General features: G+C 41.5%; 1 protein-coding gene and 1 long non-coding RNA gene across 5 annotated transcripts in view; one reads left to right on the top strand and one right to left on the bottom strand.

Annotated features, from left to right (window-relative positions):
* The window catches only part of ATG10 (autophagy related 10), a 157,984-nt gene that overhangs the window by 112,433 nt on the left and 27,757 nt on the right, over window positions 1–17,794 (bottom strand). The window contains exons 1-3 of one of the 3 annotated variants that reach the window (XM_065599133.1): window positions 9,807–10,350; window positions 6,632–6,757; window positions 1,219–1,335 (exon numbers count right to left, since the gene is read on the bottom strand). In XM_065599133.1, the coding sequence (XP_065455205.1) occupies window positions 1,219–1,335; window positions 6,632–6,757 (243 nt within the window). In that variant the 5' untranslated portion in view covers window positions 9,807–10,350. Of the gene's footprint in view, window positions 1–1,218; window positions 1,336–6,631; window positions 6,758–9,198; window positions 9,335–9,806; window positions 10,351–17,794 lie in introns of those variants that run through there. The other 2 variants (XM_065599134.1, XM_065599132.1) reach the window with 2 other exon arrangements.
* Window positions 9,684–17,794, top strand: part of LOC101932661 (uncharacterized) — a 70,128-nt gene continuing 62,017 nt past the window's right edge. Inside the window, exon 1 of one of the 2 annotated variants that reach the window (XR_010602207.1) lies at window positions 9,684–9,823. This is a non-coding gene — a long non-coding RNA (uncharacterized LOC101932661). Of the gene's footprint in view, window positions 9,837–17,794 lie in introns of both variants that reach the window. The other variant, XR_010602206.1, reaches the window with a different exon arrangement.

Here is a 17,794-nt window from a genome sequence, read left to right as displayed (position 1 = left end):
TTCTGAGCCAGCTCACTTAGGGTCTTTGGCTCACATGGTAACCATGATACTGGATGGTCCCGCTACCTCAGAGGTGGATGGTCTCGGTGCAGTTGGTACCAATGGGGGCTGATGGGTCGGGGATTGTCTCTTTTTGAAGGGTTCCCAAGAAGGGGAGGTCAGAACCAGTTTCTTTGTTGGAGTGCTCCTTCCTCTGAGAGAATGGTGGGGAACATCTGTCAGATGCCACCGTTGGAGACCAGTGCCCAGGAGGGGTCCGTGATCCCAGATCGGATGCTGGACACAGAGACTTCTCCATCATGAGGAATTTTAGCTGTAGGTCCCTTGCTTTCCTGGCACAGGCCTTCAGATTGAGGCAGTGGGAGCATTTATGTGGAACATGTGTCTCACCAAGGCAGCAGACACACTCTGAATGCCCATCAGAAACTGGGATTGACGACCGGCAAGTGAGGTAACATTTAAAATCCGACAGAGGGTCCTGTGGCACCTTTAAGATTAACAGAAGTATTGGAGCATAAGCTTTCGTGGGTGAATGCCCACTTCATCAGACGCAAGTAATGGAAATTTCCAGAGGCAGGTATAAATCAGTATGGAGATAACGAGGTTATGGAGGGAGGGAGTTTGGGTGTGGTTGGTAAAGTGCCAAATAACACAGATTTTACTGTATAAGAAATTGATACCACAATGGAAGTGATTTCCATTTCTCTCTCCCTCTCTAAGATATTCAAAAATAGTCACAATTCATATATACTGACTTACTTCAGTAAATATCAATATTTACTCTCCCTCAAGGTAACTGACCTCATATTTTGCCTTGATTAATATTTATCTCTTAGGTAAGTAAACCTTGATGTTCAGTTTTTTTTAAAAGTGAATATTTCCTTAATATTGGTAGATCATGGTACAAATAAGTACCATCCTTCCATGATGAGGCTGTATATGTGTATTACAGTTTTTAGTGAATTACATTATTGCCTCTCTGTTTCCTCCCCAATTCATGTATAAACTGGAAGGAAGAGGATAAGATTTTACATGAAGATTGTTCAAACCCACTGATCATTCAAGACCTGAATATTCTGACAACATGCTAGTATACCAGATACCAAAGTGGGTTTTGTTGTTTTGTTTTCTAAACAACAATAGAAATAACATTTTGCTCATAATTTATTTTATATACACAAGTTTTAAAGGCAAATCAATAGAGAAAGCTGTATTTACCTCAACATGTGTCAATGTTTGCTCATCACTTTCCTTAGTGCTGTCCTTGAAAATTGATGGGATATTTCCATTTTTCATTTGGAAGTGTGTTTTACTCATATAGCCATCAGGAAAGTCCTGTGCTCAGAAAATACAAACCAAAAACATTTTCAGTAATCATTTAAATATGCAAAGTTCTAACTGCTACCACCATTCTACAGAATAAATAAAACACAGAATTCTGGCACCAATGCTTGGCATAATGAAGTTCTGAACCTGCTGGTAGAGGGGTCCTAACTGCATAATCTGCAGTATCCCCTAATGGCCAGTTCAGAGCAATTCTAACAGCTTTATAGGAGGCCAACTGCCCCACTAATTAAAATAAAATGTGATACAGCTGCTAAGATAATGCATCAGTGCTAGATATCTGTGTACCCGAAGGGGTGGCACAAGGAAGCTATTGGAAAACATTGTATTGAGGTCTGGAAGAGAGTTGAGCAGCTGAGGGCATAGGTGGAAGGTCTCAGGAGACAGGAAATAGTGTAGGAGACAGACAGAAAGAGCAACATAGTCAAAGTCATTTTTAGTACACCTCTACCCCGATATAACGCTGTCCTCGGGAGCCAAAAAATCTTACTGTGTTATAGGTGAAACCGTGTTATATCGAACTTGCTTTGATCTGCCGGAGTGCGCAGCCCCACCCCCTCCGGAGCACTGCTTTACCGCGTTATATCCAAATTCGTGTTATATCGGGTCGCGTTATATCAGGGTAGAGGTGTATCTGACACCAAACTTTTTTTTCCCCAGGAACAGAATCATAAGAAGACTATTCCAACAAAATGGCATGAACTATGTACAATTCAACCCCAGGTGGGGAAATTGTCCCATTTGCACCAAGTGGGCCTAACGTGTATTGGATGAAAATAGACTCTAAGAATTCGAGTGCTGATGACATTAAAAAAAACCTAACTATTAATGTTCTTAAAACTGCATCAGAGAGGAATGCCTGAAGCCCACTACCAGTAAAGCCCTTGAATGCTCATTAAAATCTAGATCTGATCTAAAACCTTTTGCATATAAAAAGACAGTTAGAAAAAGGACAGTTTCATAATATTAAGATAACATCTATAAAAACAGTGAAAGCAGAACGGGGGTTGATGGTTAAATTAAACAAGACACTTAGCATCTCTCTCTACTGGAGGTTTCTGCCAAGTGCAGCTACATTGATGTAGTCAATGCAAACCCATAGGATAGATAAGGTGTACCGGTGTAAGAGAGGGCTCACACTGGTATCACTTACCTGTGTAAATTCACAGGTTATGTGACACCAATTCATGCCCTATTTTGCAGTGGTGCAGTATATCTGTAGTAAGGGTTTGTACCTGCATACCTTCAACTATGTAGTCACACGAAAACAAATTTCCCTAATCTTCAGCAAACTCCTAGGGTTAATTTGGATTTTTCCCTCTTGGGTTGCATAACCTCACACACAGAAGGTCAGAACTGGGGTGAGGGGACCAAATTAACCCTAAACATGCTCTCATTTTGATCATTTGGATGATTAACAATTTTCATCTATTTTTATAGATCAGCTTTTTTCATTTAAACCACATACAAGCATGATACAAGTACTTTACAACATATGGGCATTTATACCACTGCCTTGCACAGGGACTATTGCAGAGCTTCACTTCTCCATAAGGGGCATTCAAGAGGAGAGTTTGCCTCAGACAAGCACAGTTTCTGCAAGTGCACAGACCTCTGGTGTGCAGAACAGCAATCTGCTCCATCCTTTAAGAGAGAACAGCCTGGGCCTCAGACTCGGGGAAGATGAACATGGTCATAATGACCCTTCCTAGACTTCATTCCCTTTTTACCATAGGTATTGTGATAGGTCCTTGCACAACTGCACAAGGGTAGAGAAAGACTTTTGGTGGGTTTCTCCACACCCTGATATACATCCTTTAAAATTAGTTTGTCAATTAGAAATAAGATATGGGAGAACATGTTAATAATGGATTGCTGGAAAATGCACACGCTGAAAGGCAGCAAAAATGCATGGAGAACAATAAATAGTATCTGCATGCTAAGGACTTATTTCTCAAAGAAAACAAATAAATTGGGGTTTTATTAGCTGTTTCATTACATTTTATTTTAGACAAACAAACACAGACAGCATATGTGCAACATCTGATGTAAAAGGATTCCATTCAAAACAGTCTCTGAACAAAACTCATTAATGTAGCATTAAATTGCTTGACAGGCTGCAAATTTAACTATAATTTAACTCTTTGGTTAATCTACCATTTCTGACACAGATTATTCTGATCTTTAAATCAACATGTGTTCCATTCTAACACATTCATTCTGTCTTGTCTTTTCTACGATGTTACAAAATATATTTAACTGCAGCATCTGTTATGGGCTATTTGTGTGCTTTGTTCATACCTGAAACAAGATGATAATGCTAGTTATATATATTTTTGTTAGTAAACTTTTAACACAGATAATATTTTGAAAAATTGCCTTGCTCTTAGCTTCTCTCGCTGCCATGCTATATTTGTCTTCCCACTAAATCTCAGTGGGCCAAATTCACTGACAGTGTGCTTATACATGGAATGTTCCTGATGGCAGAAAGAGCTGCACCCTCAGTTTTGAAGTGCCATAAGGGCAATCCAAAAGGTGGACAGAAATGACTGAAAAAATAGGCCTGACCTGAATAGCCAGAGAGTCCACTTAAGTGGCTTTCTGGAGAATGTTCTATTTGTGGACCTCCTTGAGAGCTGCACCAGGCAATTAAACCTGCCTACATGGGCAGAAAATCTTTGGAGAAGAGAAGTGGAAGAAATACCACCTACCCTCCACAGGGTTGAATTGCCCAGGGGAGAGGGGTACAATGAGCTCTGGTGGAGCAGGGGTGGGCATGTAATATATACTTCCCTGAACCAGCTTTTCCTGATGGGTGAAGAAGGAGCCCAACCTCTCTGCATGCTTCCAAACTCTACAGCCTGTAATTTCCCTGGAAGATATACCTGTAAAAGCCAGGAACCTGTGGAGTTAGTATTCTCTATATTTTATACCAGCAAGGGGGTGGGAAGGCACCACTTGCCACCACTAGGCATAGGGGACCCAAGAAAGTTAAGCATCTACCATGTTACAGAGCCTCTCTAGTACAACGTATATTTATGTATAAATGAGTCAATACACCTGTAGGGACTTTTCTTCTTAAAATAAGAGAAGACAGTTCGCCTGTACTTAAATTGGCTTATAAATAAATGTAGATCATAATATATTTCGGTCACAATAGCCTTTGACATGGTTACTCATGACTACATGGGGATGAGATTAACCTATTTGCCTATTAAATAAAATTTATAATGAAAGCAAATGTATACATGGCTTTGGCAGAGTAGATGTAACTGCCTAATTTGTGCAATATTCAGTATTACTACCCAAATTCAGCTTCATCAGGTCTATAGGTGATGCACTCCTACACTGCAGGTTGTAGTTCTCCCTTGACAAGAGAGGGTCATAACATAATATGGACCTCACCCTCCACATCTATACGTACAGGGTTTTGCTTAGACCAGGTGAGTTTATGACATGATAGCCTAATTCACAAAGTTGGATGCTTTATCATTTAAATTTAATTTCTACTGAATTCATGAACAGTTCTACAACCCTGACTTGCATGAGTAGTCTCGCTGACATCAAAGAGACTATTCATGTGAGTATGGAATGCAGGAATGGGCTCCAAGTAAATGACATCAGCAACATTAAGAGTACACCAAACTGTTCCTGACACATATATATATATTGGGGGGAGGGAGGGGAAAGGGAACAAAAAACCTGTCTATTACCCATTCTGCTTTAAGACACTCATCTCTTTCAAGGGAAATTTCCTCCCCTGATTATCACTGAATAAATGGATGTTCTCCATGGCCAAGTTTTTATCACAATCTGGAATCACAGAGTCGCCAACTTGGCCCATTAAAAAAAAATCTCACCATTTTTTATATGTGAGAACAAAAAATCTGTCTCATTGCACTATTTTCAGCCAAGCTTCTATTTCACAGAAAGTTCAAACTTTGACCCAAGTATTGAATTCCTGGTAGAGGCTCAGAGCATCTTTCTGTTCTGAATAAACTCCTCAGACACATAGCCTTGGACTGAAATCTAAGGTTTCAAATGGCTGCCTATATGAAAGGGTGCATTGTAACTCTTTTGCTAATATTTTCACTCTTTTAAAAAAAATGTGATTTAAAGAGAAATTGCAATTTGTGGCTGAAGCCATGTTCTTCCTTTTTACCAGAGTCCTACCTTTTTTGCAGTGAGAGTCTTAAATTCTAGTTTACAAATTCTAGTGTATAGGGAAAGTATTGTCACAGATCTACAAGCCTTCAATATATTTTAAAATATTATAAAGATGACTTTAAAAATTGCACATGGTTTTCCCCAAAGTTTTAGAAAAGGATGGAGAGGGACTAAGTCACTAAATAGAATTACTGGTTTAGTTTCTCAGCTACAGCCATCTTTGCATTTTCTAATTCTGTGTAAAGTGCCAAGCTCTCTGATGTGTGTGCTAGAGCAGCCTGGGAGATGTTCTGTCACAACAGTTCTCAACCAGGAGTTCGGGACCCTCTGGGGTGCTTCAGGGGATCCTTCAAGCAAGGCTGGCATTAAACTCACTGAAGCCACGAAGCGCAGGGCTGAGGCCATGGGCACTGAGCCCTGCCACCCAGGGCTGAAGCTGAAGCCTGAGCAACTTAGCTTCATGGGGCCCCTTCCCTGCTTGCTACCCCCTAATGCCAGTTCTGACTTTTGTAGGCAGGGGGAGGGGAAGATAAGGTCAATAAGGCAGCCCCGGCACAGAGAAGCTGGGAAGAAGGTGGATTAGAAGTTGCTATGCATGCAGTACCCCACAAAATGTATCTTATTACCCTTGAATGATCCACTCATGCCTAACTACTCCAGGTTTAGGTTCTGTATCCAGCAGTGTGGCACAAAATTTTCATACCAGAGAAGAGAATCTGGGCCAATGTGTTCAGTGATGAATGGAAAAGATTTATAAATGAAAATGGCAAATTACATCTGAATGGCTCATTTTGATATTGTCTTCAACTAGGTTAAAAGTAGGTGAGAAGTTTTCAGACAAGGAAAATGTTTGAGGGCAGAAAAAGAAACTGGTTTGGACAGGCATCATGGTTGAATGAGACTAGGAGTCAGGAGACCTCGATTCTAGTCCCAGTAACCTGCTGTGTGATTTTGGGGAAGTCACTTCACCTCTCGGTGCCTCTTTTTATCCTTCCACCCTGTGTTTGCCTCGCATAATGGGGCACCGCATTTGGGGCTTAGTTGGTTTACCAGCCTGTAGGACATGAAGGAAAACCTTGCAACAATAAGTTTTTATTAAATATCAAATTACTGCCCATACCTTTATACTTTTCCACTCCCAACCATCTCCTATTTGCTGTGAATGTTTAATGAACTCTGCACAACACTGCTTGAATCTATTTTCTTCCAGATAGAAGTCATCTTCAGTATCCAAGTTAAGTGACATCTGCACAGAAAATGGAATGTTAGTATTGGCAGCTGCAATGAAAACTAAAAATTATTTGTGCTGATTTTATATATATAAGGTATACAAGCAATTCAACAGTAAAATAACCAGTACATCAACAATTTTAAATAAATATTTTTGTTTCTTAAACTAAAATAAAGATTTATTTCTTTGATTGTAAGGTCTTTACAGAAGGGACTGTGTCTTATATGATTCCAATCCTGCACATACTTCCACCTATGAGCAACTTTACAAATATGAGTAGTTCTAGTAAGACCAAACTACCATATCAATTCTAGAGACAGGCCCTCAACACTTAATAAGGGGGTTTTCCCAAAGAAAGGGCGCAGCCCTATAAAATGCTGAGCATTTCCTATGAGATGCGAGTGCTCTGAACTCTCATTAACACCAAGAGTAGTTGAGCATTCTTAGCACTTCTCAGGACAACACATTGCACGACTAGGCCCCGTGGGTCAAATCCTGGTCCCATTGAAGTCAAAGGTAAAACTGCTGTAGGTTTCAACAGGACATGAGCGCCCAGTGTGCCACTATGGCCAAAAGAGCTAATGTGATCCTGGGATGCATAAACTGGGGAATCTTGAATAGGAGTAGACCGTTCCTTTACCTCTATATTTGGCACTAATGTGACCGCTGCTGGAATACTGTGTCCAGTTCTGGTGCCCATAGTTCAAGAAAGATGTTGATAAATTGGAGAGAATTCAGAGAAGAGCCATGAGACTAATTAAAGGATTAGAAAACGTGTCTTATAGTGATAGACTCAAAGAGCTCAGTCTAGTTTAAAAAGAGAAGGTTAAAAGGTGACTTGATTACAGTCTATAGGATATACAAATATTTTATAATGGGCTCTTCAGTTAAGCAGAGAAAGGTATACCACAATCCAATGGCTGGAAGTTGAAGCTAGACAAATTCAGATTGGAAATAAGGCATACATTTTTGACAGTGAGGAGAATTAAGCACTGGAACAATTTACCAAGGGTCATGTGGATTTTCCATCACAGACATTTTTTAAATCAAGATTGGATGTTTTTTCTAAAAGATCTGCTCTAGGAATTATTTTGGGAAAGTTCTATGGCCTGTGTTATACTGGAGCTCAGACTGGATGATCACAATGGTCCCTTTTGACCTTGGAACCTATAAATCTAGGACCAGGATTTTGCCCTAAAGCAACATTATTTGAACAAAGTTATAAAAAAAGTTAAATATTACAATGGTAACTCAAATTAGGAAATAAAGTCTATCTTCAAACTGATATAAATTCCTTGGGAACAGACTGTGGGATAGATTCTCTGCTGGATGTAACAGAAGAGGGATACTGCAAGGGAGCAGATTTTGTGTTGGCCCCAGCAGAGATTAAAGCATTCCTCAATGTACTTTAATTAACGCTGGCTGGTTATAGCACGCAAGTGCCATCTACCAGTTGCAGATTGCCAGAATACAACATGATTCAACCACACCCTCTCCCCACCCACCTATAGGAGATGTTTTAAGGGGATGGTGCAAATGCCAGATGGGGAGACGTGGCCAGTTTACAACCTCTTGTAGCACAAAATCTGGCTCTGTGTTTTTATGCTTTCTATAAGACATCATGAGCCCCTATGGTGCTATATACAAATATTTAATGATAAAATAAATAAATAATAATAAATAATTATGTATCATGTGTCTGGGCAGTAAATGTGGGCTGACAGACATACCTTCTCAGAGGAGGTGCTCAACAGCTAGCAAGATCTAGCCCTAAATCACTAAACTCCCACTCTCCCCACATAACAAATATATTTATATAATTTAAACCACATTATTTATAGTGTGAATGAACCAAACCTTTCTCTATATGTTTCCTAGATGTGAGAAGAGGAGAGCAAAGGAAAACTATATATGATTAACATGTCAGTGATTCCTAAATTTTTCATTCTATTCGATCAAAGATGCAAAACAGCAATTAAGTACAATGCATGTAAAGATCCTGAAGTTCTAATGAACATTTTAAATAGAACTATGTGTTTTAGTAAACACCTAGGGTAGGTTAAGGAATACCCTAGGGCAGAAGAAGAAACGAAGGGGGAGAGAAATACTGTGGTGAGCACGGGGGAGACAATCTGGATGGGGAGAAGAATACAGAGGAGAAGGAAAGGGAGATGAGCCTTTCGAAGCACGGGAAAGGAATGACCCTGCACACAACAAGGTACAAAAACAGGCAGGTACCAAGGGAAATGCACAGACAGAGGAACGGGTCTCAATATCCTCGGGACCCCGTCTAGACACAGGATGGGGAGTATACAGGGTGCAATTTATAAACATAGGGTGGGGCTATCCTGGGTGAAGTCACAATGCATCGGGACCCAGCATGGGGAGGGAGTCCCTCGGGACACCGGACGGGAGAGGCAGCAGGCTCGCAGAGCACTGCCCGCACAGCCACATACCGCTGACAGCACTACGCCCCTCCTCCGCCAGCTGCCACTCTCAGGTGGGGACACTCAGCATGCTCCTCCCCTCCCCGCTCCGCATGGGAACGGCCCGGCTCAGGCATGCGTTACAGAGGCAAGGCCAGGGACCCCAACGCAGCCTGCTGCGCATGCGCCCACGCCCATTATGAGCAGCAAGGCACAGAGCGCTAGTGTCCGCGCGGGCAGGTTTGGGCGGGGCGAAGAGCCCAGCGGTTAGGAGGCGTCCGGCTGAGGCGCCCCGCTGTCCCCCAGCCAGGCCTTGGCAGGGCCTAGGGGCTGCCAAATGGGAGAGCCCCGCCCCCTCCGGCACTAGCACCCCCTCGCGCGGGGGGGGGCAGCGTTAGACATGAGCTGAGGGACCAACTGCTCGGCCCTCGCCTCGGCAGCCCTGAGCTCGCGCTCTGGCTGTGCCCAACCTGCCTTTCCCTAGCGGCGGGACGTGCCGAGCTGCGGGCGGCCTGGCACAAGGGCAGGCGAGTCCGCCCAAACTCCCTTCCCGCTCCAGGTGACCTGGGGCCTCCCAGTCAGCCCCAGCGTGTGGCGCGATCCGCGAACACACCGACTGGCCCCTCCGCACAGCTCACCTCGTAGCGAATAGCGGGTGAGCGCAGAACGTGAGTCCCTGTTCGCAGCGGCCCCGGCGTAGGCTTAGTACGGGGGAGGGGAGGAAGTTCTGCTTAGCGAGGAAACGTGGCCTCGCTATTCCTGCCTTCCCCCAGTCGCCGTGCCAATAAGGCCCAAGCCCTGATCCCGCACTTCAGAGTGCTTGGGAGGCTCAATGGAGTCAGAGCAGCAGCCAGCAAGTTCAAAGTGCTCTGGCGTGTGACTCGCGCCCAGCCCCATGTGAGCAGCACATAGAATGGGAGCCTTTTGAATTATTATTCTTTCTAAGCAGTGTACTTTAAAAAAAAAAAGTGTCGTGCAGTCCTTGAAGCTGAATCCTCTGTCAGTTCCCAGTTTATTCCTCTGAATAAAGGAAGTTTCCCCACGTTAGATTGTAACTTTCAAGTTACCACCAGGCTGGCATCAACTGGAAGTAGTGAGCCTACTATAGGCCAAATGTTCTGTATCCTGTTACCACTTAGCTCGCCTATCCAGTCCTTTGTATTTGTGGCATTTAGATGTATGTGGCTGAGTATAGCAATATGGCCACCTATAGGCTTCCCCCTCCCCACCGCTTTTAATGAATGCTACTAAAAGACAGATGGCAAAACTAGAGAATTTTAGTTCAGATTGGGTTCACTACAGCAGCCCAGTAATCCTACTTTTATCTGACTATTTATAACGATTTATATAGATTTACTTTTCCTACCCCATGACTCCAGAGAGAGCGAGAGAGTGTGTGTGTGTGTGTGAGAGAGACTTCCTGTATTGAAAACAACTGGGGGGAAAACATGGAGTAAGGATAGAAGAGATAACCTGAGTGTTAATGACTTAATATTTCTAAGCATAAGCTATTGGTTTTTTGGAAAAATAATTTTAATTTATTAATTTTTTACAGCCTAAACCAAAGTATATCAGTCATGTACCTTTCTAGGCAAGGATTAGCACTTTTTATTTTCTTTCAGTTTGTGGATATACATGGCCTCACCTAAAACCCATTCAGGTCAATTGAAGATTGCTGTTGTAGATGTAGCCTTTATCATCAGATAACTTTAACTTTATAATATAATTGATAACTCACCTACTACAGCCGTATGAAGTAGGTGAGTATTTTTCTCTTCATTAGACGGATGGGAAAACGGAGAGGTTAAGTGACTTACCCAAGGACACGGCAAATGGAACTTGAGTTCTTGGTTCTCATGGCCTGTACCTAGACTACATTTCTCAATACCATGTGTATGCCATTGTGTATTTGGATAACTCAGCATAGTTTCAAAAGGAAACAACCTGGGGGGTTAGGAAGAAGCATTCCTTATGGGCATTTTATTTCATGCCTGCTCACTTCAGGGTTTCTTGCATCTTCATCTGGTTGCTGTTGGAGACAGGATACTGAACTAGAGGGACCACTGATGCGATAAAGCACTTCTTGCATTCTGATATTTTTTAGTAAATTTCCCACAGATGATGGCTGTTTGGTAGTATCTACTTTATTTTAGTTTAAATTATAATCTTTTCTTTCAAACTTTCAAGCTTCTTTCACAAATGTTTCACATCACCCTTTTTGTTACATGTCTCACCTTCCTTGTCTGTCTTTAAACATTTTCCACATTAGACTAATATAGATTGAATGGGGGCAGGGACTGTGGGTGAAATCCTGGTCCCAAAAAAGTCAATAGTAAAACTCCTGTTGACTTCAGTAGGTAGAGCCCTACGCAGATACAAATTTATATCTGCGGATATAAATTGGTATCTGCGGAACCGCAGGGCTCTCCCAGGAACCACAGCGGTGAAAGGAGCAGAATGTGGGGCTGCCGGTCCCAGGAGCCAGCACCCCATGCCGGCAGCTCCTCCAACACAGCTGTACTACCCCCAGCTCCACCCACTGGGATGGGCACCAGTCTCACCGGCAGCTGTCCCTGGTCACGCTCTTGTATTCAAGCAGCACGCACACCCCCAAATAGGAGACGCAGACAGCTGCGTGGAAGGGACAGGGCTGGGGGTGGTACAGCCGTGCCAGAGGAGCTGCTGGTGCGGGACGCTGGCTCCTGGGAGCGGTGGCCCCACGCTCTGCTCCTTTCGGTGCTGTGGTTCCCGGGAGAGCCCTGCAGTTCCACAGATACCGATTTATATCTGCGGATATAAATGTGTATTTGCGCAGAGCTCCATCAGTAGGGTCAGACTTTCACCCTGTGTGTTTATTTCTCTAGACCCAGGAAAACATAAGATGCTACATAAAAATTAACAATTTAAGGCATCAAAAGGTGATAATATAAAACAGGAAAATTGGATTATAGGGCTCTGACAATAATTAAGACACCTCATTTGAAATAAAAAATGTATACACACAGAGAACCATTTTTTAAAATTAGCTTTGATTATCATTTTTAAACCTAATAAGATCAGAGTCAACATGAAAAAACAGCCTCTGTAGACAATGGAGCAAAAGTTGTTATAATAGGAGATTGTGTGATGGTATCATAAGAGGACACCATTATTAAGTTCTTTAATAGTCATACATCAAAACCAAAAATAACCAAGATAGCACTGTCAATTTCATTAAAAACAGTAAATCAGAATCTTCTAAGTCAATGTATAATGATGTCTTAAATATTTTGTACAGGATCTCAGCCACATCAGAACTACATATTTGTTGTATTCCCAATGAGTGAGTTACTTAGGCTTACCAGATTAGATTCTACTCATATGCACATGGATGTCAGTCCAGAGTAACTTCATAGATTTTCAGTGAGATTCAGGTTCCTAAGTCACTTTGAAAATGGGACTTTCCCACTGCTTATGGACTACAGGAGTTAAATATCTGTGTAAGTAGTTTGAGAGTCCTCCAGTGACACTTATGTTCTATGTTTTAGTAACTAGCCAGAACAACTATATAAAATTGCATGTTGTGTATATTAAACACAGTTATTTGGACCTATCATGTCTATGTGGTTTTCTCATACTATTACAGTTGTGTAAAGAGCAAAAACCACAACAGCTCCTAAGTCACTTAGGAACCTTTCAAAATTTAACCCAATAACATTCAAACTTCAGATTGAGTCACCACTAGGATCTGGTTTAGAGAGTATAACTCTTCAGTTTGGCATTCTGAAATTATCATTCCACATTTAACATTAGGAAAGCAAAGATGGATGGCTACAAGAGCTAAAGGAGAGAGTGTTTCATTCTTGATTCCTAGAAAGTTTCTTACCCCAAATTGATACACAATATGATGTTTAGAGAAGATTTTCCCCCATAAGGTAGATGGGGGGTGGGGAGGTCAAGAGTGAAGCTGACTACACAAGAAATAGCATTCTGGAGCAGAACCATTATTATCAATCTCATCTGGTATCCTGCCTTTGAGCCTTTGCCAGATGTTTCACAGTGAGGTGAAAAGCCTAATAATGAACTAAATTGTTCAAAGCTAAGCTATGGGAGGAGAGTTCTTCCTGAGCACAGTCCTAATTCATCGTGTGCCTTGATGCATGGGGAATGACTGATCTTGTATTATTTTCTTTCCCAATCTAATAGCAGATGCTCTTCTTATAGGGTCAATTTTTTAAAAAATTACCTAGATAAAACTTGCAAACAAGATAAACAAAAAGAGCTTAAACCCCCAGCCATTTGACAAAATAAAAAGCAGTAAATTCTCTAGGTTGCACCATATGGTGACAGGTCTTCACTGATCAAAAAATGTCCAAATAGATTTCTGTAACAAAACAAGATAGATATTTCTGAATAAACATTGACTGAAAAGAAACAAACTCAGCCAAAATGAAAAATGTTTATCTGCAACATTCTAAACAAAAGTATTTAAAATAAAAGTGGAGAAATAGCTTACTGTAGTAAAACATAACTAAAGTACAAGAGTCTTACTCCTCGGCCTTTACAATACTCATTAGTATCATTCATTCCAGCTCTCTTTTTGACCAATCTAGAAGTGGCTATCATTACAAGCTGTTGACCACACATGTGCATCCTCACCAAAATGGGTTTATTTTCTGAACTTTCCTCTGCTGCTCTCAAAACATGTTCTTCGGAGCATTCTGTCTTTTTTTTTACAATGATTCATACAAAGGCTGAGGACTTGAGCTTCAACTGTACTAACACTTGGTGAAGCTAAATGAGGGAGAAAGGAAAAGTGGGTCTAGGTCACCTTTCTTAATGTTGGAGCTGCCTGGGAGCAAACTGGCCTCTCACAGCTGCTCTAACTTACACTGTCTTCAGCCTCTTATCACATGTGATCCCTACAGTGTAATCCTTTTTACAAAGGTGACTTAAGCTGACTACATCACTGGGGGAATCTCCAGCACATAAACCTCACTGCATCTTTAGGGGAATCTCCAGGTTCCCATTTAGAGCAGCTTTAAGTTTCCTTGGCACAACTGACAGTCTGGACAGAATATCTGGGCCTAGATATTATCTATGTTGGACCCTCAATTCTGGTTGAGAGTACAAACAAGATTTAAAAGTACTGGCTAACACATGCTAACACACACATTTAAAAAACGTACTTTAGACAAGGTACATTGCCTTTAATATATGCTAAACCAGCCAACATAAAGCCTTGACTCCTCCCTAGGTTTTAACCTGGCCATTTTAGAGTATGTTCAAGTATAAATTGCCTTGTCTAGTCTAGATTTCTGAAACATGTTTGTTAGGATATTTAGCAAACATGATACTAACCCACCTTTTATCTCAATCTAGACAAGGCCTGAAGCTTTTTTTCACTCACCTTAGCTACGCTCCAAAAGGTTGAGAGACTTTCAGAATTCAGATCCAGCTAGTAAATAAAAATCCAGTTGTTCTTTAATTCAGCTTCTTAGTATAAAATCTTCCATAACAATAGCTTATTCATCCAGATGGAATTCTACCTACAGCATGACTGAACATATGCTATTTTCTAATAAAGAAATCATTGAATACATCAGGTAGAATGATATTCTGGAGAACACTTTTCTTCATTCTGTTCAATGCACCATGCTAGATTACTTTTCTGATCCAGCAACTCTTGATGATTACCACCAAAGAAATCAGTGCTGAAGAGGACTTCTCGTATGGTCCTGATTCTGCAAACCCTTACTCATGTGAGTAATCCCATTAACTTCAATGGAACCTCAAGATAAACATATTGGAAGTTTTCAGTCCCCATTCCTTCTGTTTTACTCAAGGCTTGTGGTTTCTTAATGCTTGTGGGAAGGTGGTTAACTCTAAAATCTTAGACTCAAATTACCAAATTCACCCCTGGCATAAGTAGGTGTACCTCTAATTATTTCATCAGAGTTGCACACGCTTCCACTAAAGATGAATATGGTCAAAAGATTTCAGATTTGGGAGGTTCAAAGGTTATCTAAGCCTCCCCAACTTTTTAGGTTCAGTCGTCATTACTTTAGTCACCTGCAGCATTTTTACATGGTAAATAATACAATAAAAGTCACAAACTGTCGGGAAGACAAGGGGATGAAGAGCAGACTGTCATTGAAATTGGAATGATTTATTTAATAACACTGTGAAGTAGCACATTTTAGCTTCATGAACTCATCAGTGTCCGCTCTATTAACACTGCTCTACAGCCAAAATGCTTCTGAAATAAATGTAGTCAAACTTTACTAGTTCTGGGTCACTGAGAACGAAAATTATGCTTAAAATTGTTGATTGGCTCTAGTTTTCAAGATGTGCTATTGGGTCAGTATATACGACCCTTGACTTGGGAATGGCGGAGGATAAGTGAGTTATAAAGGGAAGGGATCTCAATTTAAACCAGAAATGACTAAAATACATCTTTGACTGGATCTAAGAATAAATCTATGACTGGGTTTGGACAGTACTTGCTTTTTAGGCAAAACAATGAATGATGCAATCTGAAGCAGGTATTGCGTCATACATGATATGAATTGCATCATGTTATTCCTAGACGTCATGGATGATGCAATCATAACGAAGCTTACATCACTCTGCTGAACAAATTGCCCTATATCAGCTCTAGAAATCATACAGTGTCATACTCTCTTATTTATCAGTGTTTGATTTTGCAAAGGGACACATTTCTGTTTAGCCAAAGTGAGCAGAGATGCCTCGTACTTGTGTGAACAGTGCAGATAACTTCTACTATGTTTGTGGTGAAGTGACTTTTGCATCACAAAAGTGCAGTATAACCACTATGGTTAAGAAAGCCTATCACCTTTATTTTGGCTGCAAAATTGGAGATCAGGACAAGAGGTGGGCCCCACACATATGCTGCAACACTTGTGCAACAAATCTTCGCCAGTGGTTGAACAGGAAAAAGGAAATCTATGCCTTTTGCAGTGCCAATGATTTGGAGAGAGCCAACAGATCATACCAGCAACTGTTACTTCTGCATGGTGCCTCCAGTTGGGAAAGGTGTGTCAAAGAAGAAAAAGTGGACTGTGCATTATCCAAACAGTCCATCAGCTATACGCCCAGTACCCCACGGAGAAGGACTGCCGGTTCCTGATGCACCAGAATCCTTCTCACTTGAGTCAGACGAGGAAGAGGATGAAACTTCTGGTCCTGAACCATCAATGTCACAGGACCCACATTTTCTCCCATCCTCCTCCTCTGAACCACACCTCATAACACAAGGTGAACTGAATGACCTTGTCAGGGATTTGGAACTACCCAAGAGTAAGGCAGAGCTGTTGGGCTCCAGACTACAGCAGTGGAATCTCCTGGCAGGTGATGTTAGGGTTTCCATGTTCCGTGACCGTCAAAAGGATCTTGTCCCATTCTTCTTCATGGAAGGTGATCTTGTAGCTTGCAACAACATCGATGGTGTGATGGCAGCCCTCAACATCATTCACGATCCAGATGAGTGGAGACTGTTCATTGATTCATCGAAGACGAGTCTTAAAGCTGTTTTACTGCATAATGGCAATGTTTTGCTATCAATTCCAGTTGGTCATGCAGTCCATATGAAGGAAACCTATGACAACATGAAACAACTTTTGAGGTGCATAAACTATGACCAACATCAGTGGCAGCTTTGTGGCGATTTGAAGGTTGTTGCTCTCTTGCTTGGTCTGCAGACTGGATACACAAAGTACTGCTGTTTTCTCTGCGAATGGGATAGTCGTGCAAGAGATTCCCACTACATCAGAAAGATTGGCCACTCCGACAGTCATTGGAGCCTGGGAGGAAAAGTGTTCAGCATCCACCACTTGTTGAATCAAGGAAGATTTTGTTACCACCCTTACACATCAAGCTGGGTCTGATGAAGAACTTTGTCAAGGCCATTGACAAAACACAAGCAGCTTTCAAGTACCTCTGTGGAAAATTTCCAAGGTTAAGTGAAGCTAAGATAAAGGAAGGTGTCTTTGTTGGTCCTCAGATTCGTGAACTTCTTCGAGATGATGCATTTGACCATGCACTGCATGGCAAGGAAAAGACGGCATGGAAAGCCTTCCAGTTAGTGGCAATAAATCTTCTCGGAAACAACAAGGCAGACAACTACAGGTTGCTGGTGGAAAACCTCCTCAAGGCATACAAAAGCCTTGGTTGCAACATGTCACTAAAGATACATTTTTTGCACTCTCATCTAGATTTTTTTCCACTGAACTGCGGAGCAGTGAGCGCCGAGCACGGCGAGCGATTTCACCAGGACGTTGCAACAATGGAGAAACGCTATCAGGGCAAATGGAGCCCATCAATGCTTGCAGACTATTGCTGGACAGTGACAAGAGATGCTCCATTTAATGAATACAAGAGACAAGCCAAGAAGCGCCGAGTAGACACTGAATAGGACTAAACTATGTACATAATAGTTTTTTGCCTTTTGTTTCATAATACATTTTATTTATATAACCCTTTTGCTGATTTTTAAAGTGTTACATAAACAGGACAGGTGAAATATTATCATATAAAGCAACCATAAACACATGAAAAGACCTAGGTTTACAATTTATGATTAAAACTCTACTATCTACACAATATACATAGACATAAAATGTAAAAT

This window comes from Chrysemys picta, chromosome 6 (genome assembly GCF_011386835.1).
Source record: "Chrysemys picta bellii isolate R12L10 chromosome 6, ASM1138683v2, whole genome shotgun sequence".
NCBI lineage: Eukaryota > Metazoa > Chordata > Testudines > Emydidae > Chrysemys > Chrysemys picta.
Note: the sequence above shows the minus strand (reverse complement) of the source record. Positions and strands in the feature narration are given on the sequence as shown.